We start from the raw sequence: 8,249 nt of genomic DNA, 5'->3' as shown, positions 1-8,249 counted from the left end.
GTGGTGTAGGCACATATTTCCTTGAAAGTAGTGTCACAGGTCGTCAGGGTGGTGAAAGCGGCATTTGGCTTGCTTGACTTCATTGATGAGGCCAATTTTGGAGGACTGCATACAATTCTAATCACCCCACAATAGAAAGGATGTTACAAAACTGGAAAAGATGCAAAGAAGATTTAAAAGGATGTTACTGAGATTGCAGGGTTTGATTATAAGGAGAAGGTGGATAGGCTAGGACATTGTTCCTAGGAGCTTAGGAGGCTGAGGGGTTATAAACCTTATAGAGGTTTATAAAGCCATGAGAGGCATAGATAAGGTAAATAACCAAGATCTTTTCTCTGGGATGAGGGAGTCCAAATTAGAGGGCACAGGTTTAAGGTGAGAGGGGAAAGATTTAAAATGGACCTCAGTGGCAACTTTTTCACACAGAGGTGGTGCATATACAGAACAAGCTGCCAGAGGAAGTGATAGAGGCTGATACAATTATAACATTTAAAATATATTTGGTGTCCAGGTGGCGAGTCGTGGAGACTGCCTGTTCCTCTGCAGCGGTTATGTTTGAGTTCGCGTCTGACGGGAGAGCGAGCATACTGCCTCTGCCAGTGCTCTCGATGTCTTTAGGGAGATGTGTGCACTGGGGTTTTGGATCAAGTGCTATTTCTCTATCCAACTCTTTTGATTTAGTCCCCTCCTCCACTTTTTATTTGATGTAACCATTGCTTTTGTCAGTCTGTGCCTGTCAGTGTTTCACGAACCACATGATTGTTTTTCTGCTGGAAAATATAATATGGGAAAGGATTTGCGCAAAAGTGTCTTTTTCCTGTGCCACTAAACAAGGGGAAAAAATAAAATACATTTGGATCGCTATGTGAATAGGAAAGGTATATGGGCCAAATGGCATGAGTTTAATTTGAAAAAAAAATAGTCGGCATGGATTAGTTGGGCTGAAGGGTGTGTTTCCCCGCTGTACGAGTCTAACCCCTCGCTGTCACTTGTGTCGCCCTCCTCGGGGAACAGGGTCATCTTGGTGAACCACACCCTCTTTATGTCACCTGCAGGACCTGCGCATGCGCACTTGCTGACAGCGTGTCACGCTCTAGCGCCCGCCCCGGCTGGGTCTCCAGGGAAACGCCTCAACATTCGGCGGCTTTCCGCTCTAGGCCCCGCCTGCCGTGCGACCGACCGCGAGCCACTTCCTGGACGAGTTGTGGAAAGTTTGTGTGGGACGGCGGGGGCGGCAGCTTCGGTGTGTGAGCGCCGCACGGTCCGGAGCGGGAGGGGCCGGTAGCCCGGTGTGTGTCCGTCCCTGGGCCGCGGGAGGGGCACCCCCACCTTCTCCTGTCCTTGGAGGGTGGGGGGCGATGTTGCTGGCACGGAGGCGGCGGTGCTGTAAGCAGTTACTGCTGCTGTGCTGCGGGATGATCGCCCTGGGCTTCGTGGTGCTGAGCCGGAGCGGGCAGCAGGGCAAGCGGCAGCCGCGGGCTGAGCGCTGGGAGCCCGCGGCTGACACGGGCTCGGTGGCGGCCGCCGCCGCCGCCGCCGCCGCCGGCCACTCCGAGTACGACCGCCTCCGGAGAACCGTGTATGAGAAGCCGCGGCTGGATGAGGGTGCGCTGGGGGAACTGGGCAGAGCGGTTCACCTGAACCTGGAGGGCGAGGAGAAGCGGAAGGAGGAAGAGAGTGTGAGCAAACATCAGATCAACATCTATGTCAGCGACAGGATCTCCCTGCGGCGCCGGCTGCCCGAGAGGTGGAACCCGCTGTAAGTGAGACGGAGGGACTGAGTGCTGTTACAACTGCAATTCACTGTGTACACACACACACACACACAGCAACAACAACCTAACACTTCTATAGCAACTTTTAGCAAAGGGGTGGGGGTGGGAGGGGAATTGTCCCAAGGCTCTTCACTGGAGGGGTGACTGAGCCACTGAAGGACATCAGATGGGAAAGGATTTGCACGATAATGTATGTGTGTGCGAAGTTGTTGTGAAGGAAGTCATTCTGTGAGGACGCGCAAGGAAGGATGAATGGGACGGGAGGTTTGGGGAGAAAATTCCCGGGACGATGAGCTTCAGTGTAAGGCATAGCCAGACCGGCCAGAGTTAGTGGGTTGCGGATAAGTTGATTTGGAGGAGACGATGGCAAAAGGCAGAGTTGCAGCCATGGAAATATTTCCCAAGAATGCAAAGAATTTTAAAATCGAGCTGTTACTCAACTGGGAAGTCAACGGGTACAATGGTGACAGGTGAATGAAAGTTGGTGCACCTTTAGAATGAGAGCATGGGAGTGCTGGCTGGATGACTGTACCTTTTATGGAGTCTGAAATTGACTGCATTGGAATAATCGTGCCTGGAGATAATGAAGGCACCAACTAAGATTTCAACAACACCTAAGTTAGAGATTTGTTTAGTAAGTGTTTAGGTGTGTAGTGAGTCAAGTATAACATTTAAGTTGTGAACAATTTGGTTTACACTGGAATGCTACCAGAGAGGAATAGAGTTAGGAAGGAATTGCAATTGGTCATCAGGATGGAAGATTTTGATATTTTCAGTATATACTTCAAATAAATTACAACTTATCCTGTATTGTCAAGCAGTTTAGTGCAAATAACATGGGCAGATAGCAATGTTCGTATTGTAGAGTTCAGTTGAAAGCTTATAATGCCCTGTCTATTTCTGGTGCTGCCACTGTTTTCTGTACCAGCATGGAATGTGTGGAAATGCAGCAGTTCATAGATAAGAGAAATTAATTCATTAGGACAATACAGTAATCTACAGGTTTGTCATTTAAGACAGCTATATTGTTAAGGAAATCGTTTATGACTGGAAGCTGTCCCAATGTATTAGTCAGGGAGAAAGTGAGGACTGCAGATGCTGGAGATCAGAGCTGAAAATGTGTTTCTGGAAAAGCGTAGCAGGTCAGGCAGCATCCAAGGAACAGGAGAATCGACGTTTCGGGCATAAGCCCTTCTTCAGGAATGAGGAAAGTGTGCCCAGCAGGCTAAGATAAAAGGTAGGGAGGAGGGACTTGGGGGAGGGGCCCCTCCCCCAAAACCCTCCTCCCTACCTTTTATCTTGGCCTGCTGGGCACACTTTCCTCATTCCTGAAGAAAGGCTTATGCCCGAAACGTCGATTCTCCTGTTCCTTGGATGCTGCCTGACCTGCTGCGCTTTTCCAGCAACACATTTTCACCAATGTATTAGTCAGTTAATATCAACTGAGCTATAAAGAAAGATGTAGAGATTGATATTTTTTAAAGCTTAAGAAAACAGGTGAAAAATATTTTCCCATAATTATTTTGCATTATTTCTATTGGTAAGTGAATTTAAAAAAAAAAGTCCTTGGAAGCATGAGAGTTTTGGTAGTAAAACCAACATTTATTGCCCCGTCTCCAAATGTCATTAGAAAGGTGGTGGTAAGTGGTGTTCTTCAGCTGCTTGCAGTCCGTCTGTTTTAGATAAGCACTCAGTATTCCTGTAGGCAGTTGCCAGAATTTTGATTCACAGTGAAAAATTATAATGTTGTGATGGTGGTGAATAGCTTAGTGGGGTACTTGAAGCAGTCACGTTCCTGTGTATTTCCTGCTTTTAATCATTTTCAGTGATACAGGCTGTGGGCTGAGAAGGTACTGTCTGTGGAGAGCTTGGGAATTGCTGCCGTTTATCCTCCGTATGAGGCATTGTGCATCAATGATAGTGAATACTTGAATTCAGAAGCTATCAAGAGGGTTGTATTGTCCCGGATGTCAAATTTCCTGAATGTTCATGAATGTGACTTAGACCTTTAGAATTCATTAAACAATTTTCTACTACTTTTGCTGAAATAAAAGCCGATTCACAAGATTGATTGCTCTTTTAATTATGGATATGCAGCTGCCCCTTTTGAATCTCCCTTTAGAAAAAAGTTGTTCCATTGTGGAAAGTTAAATGGAAAGTTATTTTGTATTAATAGCAAACGATAGTAAATTTTAGATTAATTTTTATTTTTGTCTAATGTTGATAGATTTGTTAATCAAAGGCAAGTATGAGTTAATTCCTAGATTCAGCAGTGATCTTCTTGAATGACAGAAGATGCTGGAAGGGCTGTATACTTTGATCCTTTTTTGACGTTGCTATGCCCTGTGTCACATCTGACTTTGGAATTCTCAACAGTGCATTGTGAAATAGTTGTTTGATTTGTTACATTTAGGGGCCTAAAGTTTGCTTTTGGGACTGAAATTGTTTCTTTGTATCTGGCGATTTGTAAATTGGAATGTACAGCTTGACTAAGTGGAAGCAGCTTTAAAAGTAAATTTCAAAAAGGAATTGGCTGTATGCTTAAAAAGGAGAAATTTGATTTACAAGGATGTTGCCAGGGTTGGAAGGTTTGAGCTATAGGGAGAGGATGAATAGGCTGGGGCTGTTTTCCCTGGAGCGTCAGAGGCTGAGGGGTATAAAAGAATGAGGGACATGGATAGGGTAGATAGGCAAGATCTTTTATTTAGGGTAGGGGAGCCCAGAACTAGAGGACATAGGGTGAGAGGGGAAAAATTTATAAGTTACCTCAGGGGCAACATTTTCATGCAAAGGGTGGTGCGTGTATGGAATGAGCTGCTTGAGGAAGTGATGGAGACTGGTACAAATATAACATTAAAAGGCATCTGGATAGGGTATGTGAGTAGGAAGCATTTAGTGGGATATGGGCCAAGTGCTGGCAAATGAAACTGGATTACTTTAGGATATTTGGTCTGTATGGGTGAGTTGGACCAAAGAGTCTGTTTCTGTGCTGTACATCTGTGTGATTCTGACGGACAGTGCGGGATAATCCAGCATTGGGACTATTTGGATAGCTTTTACAAGGCTGGTATGACATTATATGACTGAATAACTCCTTCTGTAGTGTATGATTCTTGCCATTTTCCCATTACTTGCCATCCTACGCACATAGCAATTATTATATACTGTATCTCTGAGAATAGCAGTGAATATTGATAATGGGAACAAATGACTAACGACATTAAAGCTAATGATTGGAAGTGTAGATGTTCCTTGAAAGATTGCTCATACACCAATGAGAATCAGATTCCCTGCAATTGTCTGTCACTATGGCAGGTGAAGTGAATGGTGGTCACTTCTACATGTGCATTCCTGTATATGGGGAATGGCAATCCAGGTGAAGATATTACATGCTTGCAAGTAGGCTGTGAAGCTTTCCTAATAATTCTGTTTCACTTTAAATCAACCTTTTGGACATTTTGAGACCTGTCCTTGGCAGGAGACTTGCATCCAGACTTCAGACCCAGAGGTAAGGGCATTGCCACTTTGCCCTGGTAAGTTGTTTTTTTAGTGAGTCTGTGCAAACTTCTTTTGTTCTGACCAGGTGAGAGCTAGTGAACCAGTTCCTCTCTTTTAAAACTATTTGATTAATTGCAATAAATGTTTCAGTTTTTTTAAGCACCAAGTTAACTGGAGAGGGGTATAGCTTTTTTTTTGCAGTCATAAAGAGCCAATCGCATGGTTGTATTGAGTGAAAAAGCAATTTTATTAGTTGCTGATCCTGAGAAAAATAATAGACATATGTCAAGCATATGGCCTCTCTGCAGTTGCATCTGTGAACATGCACAGATTATGCAGGTACAAAACTAAAAGGGGATAGTGTCCATTAGAAAGGAAGAGAAAAGAATATTCAGTTTAATGAAGCCTTTTGAAGCGTAGGTTTGAACCTGAGGTCTGGGTTCAGTAGTTGAATACAGCAGGAGGGAAGGTTGCATTTACTTTCAAATTTTTATTTCCCTGACACTCATTCTCTTGCTTTTTTTGTGTTAAACAGAGCAAGTTTATTTTTGTGCGTGAATGAGAGAGAGAGAAATAGAGAAAGCAACTTTTTTGTAGTGATCTCTGGAAGCCTTCAGAATCTTGTTTCGATAAACAGGATCTCTTGTATTTCCAAAAGATTTCTTTTTGGTGGGTCTTTTGTGATTGCAATTATGATCTAGTAATTTGGCCTGAGACCGAATGGAATTATGGAACATGTGCTGGTTATATATTCATTGAGGTGTAATTGGATGAACACTAGGTGTATATATGGGGAACAAGCAGTTGATGTGTTTAGAACTTTGCCAAGTCTAAGTTGAAATAAAACTTTGGAGCATATTGCTGGACCTTTTTGAAGTTTATCAACAGCCATATTATCCATGTCCTGTACTTTACATTTGCCAATTTCTTCCTGAAACCACCATAATCTTTAATCAGTCTAAATTGTGGGTTTTCTCTCTTTCTGCACTCTTCCTGAGAGTGATTTTTTTAAAAAAAAACATTCTGCTTTGAGGTGGCTTTGCATTTTTAAGCTGTTAGCCGTGTCTCAATTCAATTTGCAACAGTTCCTCTCCAATAGAAGTTTTAAAAGATGTTGTGCACTGACATAGTGTTGTGCCTTGTTTTGATGTCCTTATCACTATTGAGATGATGTAGCAGACATTAGGATTTTATGACAACAAGTGTGCAAGTTATTCTTTTAGAGAACAGTGTAAGTGTATTGTGCAGCCTGAATAGTTGAGGAGGATTTGTTTTATCTCAAGTTTTTTTAAACTTCATTCACAGCATAAGTGTGTAACTGGCTAGTCCAGCATTTAGTACCCAAAGGACACTCAGGAACCAGATGGGTTTTTTCAACAATTGGCAATGGTTTCATGGTCATTGCTGGATTTGAAACCCAATCTCCAGAATGTTATGTGCAATGATAATACCATTAGGCTATCCCTTCCCCATGTGTGAAAGCAGCAAGTGCTACCTATCATTGTTGCCTATAGGTAGTCTTTTCATTTTTAATAAATATTTTCTGCCTATTTTAGAATATTTGTAATGTTCGTATCATACAATCATGAGCTAGGAGTTGAAGAAAGCCATTTTGGCTCCTCTGACCTGTTCTGCCATTTTAAGATCATATGGATGTGGCCTCAGGTCCACTCTCCTGCCAATCTCCATATTCTTTGATGTACCTTCTAGCTCGTAAACTATTTAATGCAGCTTTTAATAATATTCAAGGACTTGCTTCCATTACTCCTTTGGGAAAAGAGGACTGCAAATTCAAGTCTTAGACATGGAGAATTTCATCCTCCCAATCACTTAAATGGGAGATCCTTTGTTTTTAAACTGTGTCCCTTTGCTCGAGTTTCTCCCACAAGGAGAAATATCTTGTGACCATCGCACTCTCAATTCTGTCTTTCTCTCCCCACTCATCACATCTGCTCCACCCCACCACCACCACAACCTAAGATACAAAAGATTCCAATAAAATCATTAATCTTCTAAACGCGAATGGATACAACTTCCACATGTTCAACTGTTTCTCAGAAGATTACTCCTTCATCAGTTGAGTGGACCTTCTTTGAAGTGTTTCCAGTGCAGCGTGTCCTTACTTACATGAGACTAGATCTGTACCCAGCACCCAGAAGTGGTCTCACCAATGCTCTGTATAATATTTGCAAAACTTATACTTTTTATTTTCTATTCTTCATGCATTGGATGATGACATTCAGTTTTCCAGTAACACTCAGCGAGATGGCCAGCGTGCCTGGAGTGGAGCGGGGAAGGTTGTTGGACTTGGGGCAGGTGTGGGCAGTCAGCAGCTTGTGCGTCCGGTCAGACCACATGTGGAAGCCTCTTGTGTTGATCTACTGCAGGCTCTTTATAGGAAGACTGTAATGTTTGTCTTTTTAATTTTATTCCTTATTTTTCTAACGTATACTATGAATAAGGTAACATAATTCTTTTCTTTATTACGTATCTTGTACCTAAGATGGTGCTGTAAACTTTTCACTGTATTCCTGTACTGCTGTCCTTGAGTACATGTGACAATAATCCTAACTATTGCCTTTTGATACCATCTGTTCATATTTGTATTATCAGAGCACCCAAATCTTTCTGCACCACAGCATTCTAGAATCTCTTGCCATTTGACCAATGCACTGCCTTTCTAATCTTTGTGCCAAATTAGGAAAAGTCATATTTGCTTACATAACCACATCTTTTTCCCCTGCCTCCAACTCCTCACTGACCTAACAATATCCCATTGTAAACTCCATATATTGTCACAAACTACCGTTCTATCTAATTTTGTGCTTTTAGCAAATTTAGCAGCCGTGCATCTGGCCCCCTTCTCCAACTCATTGGCATATGCCAGTGTTTATTTGAGATCTGTGACATGATAATACTTTCATCATTCAAGCTTGAAAATAAAATGCCTCTTCTCTCTCCTTCCTGTTAGACAAC

General features: G+C 42.7%; 1 protein-coding gene across 1 annotated transcript in view; it reads left to right on the top strand.

Moving 5' to 3' along the window:
- The first annotated feature begins 1,234 nt into the window (after nucleotides 1-1,234).
- Nucleotides 1,235-8,249, top strand: part of galnt12 (UDP-N-acetyl-alpha-D-galactosamine:polypeptide N-acetylgalactosaminyltransferase 12) — an 82,137-nt gene continuing 75,122 nt past the window's right edge. The window contains exon 1 of the mRNA XM_043689958.2: nucleotides 1,235-1,759. Within this exon, the coding sequence (XP_043545893.2) occupies nucleotides 1,359-1,759 (401 nt within the window). The 5' untranslated portion in view covers nucleotides 1,235-1,358. The remainder of the gene's footprint in view (nucleotides 1,760-8,249) is intronic.

This window comes from Chiloscyllium plagiosum, unplaced genomic scaffold (genome assembly GCF_037043375.1).
Source record: "Chiloscyllium plagiosum isolate Xiang-an unplaced genomic scaffold, Cpla_swu_hap1 HiC_scaffold_5, whole genome shotgun sequence".
NCBI classification, from domain to species: domain Eukaryota; kingdom Metazoa; phylum Chordata; class Chondrichthyes; order Orectolobiformes; family Hemiscylliidae; genus Chiloscyllium; species Chiloscyllium plagiosum.
The sequence above is the reverse complement of the archived record's forward strand: the minus strand, read 5'-3'. Positions and strand labels throughout refer to the sequence as shown.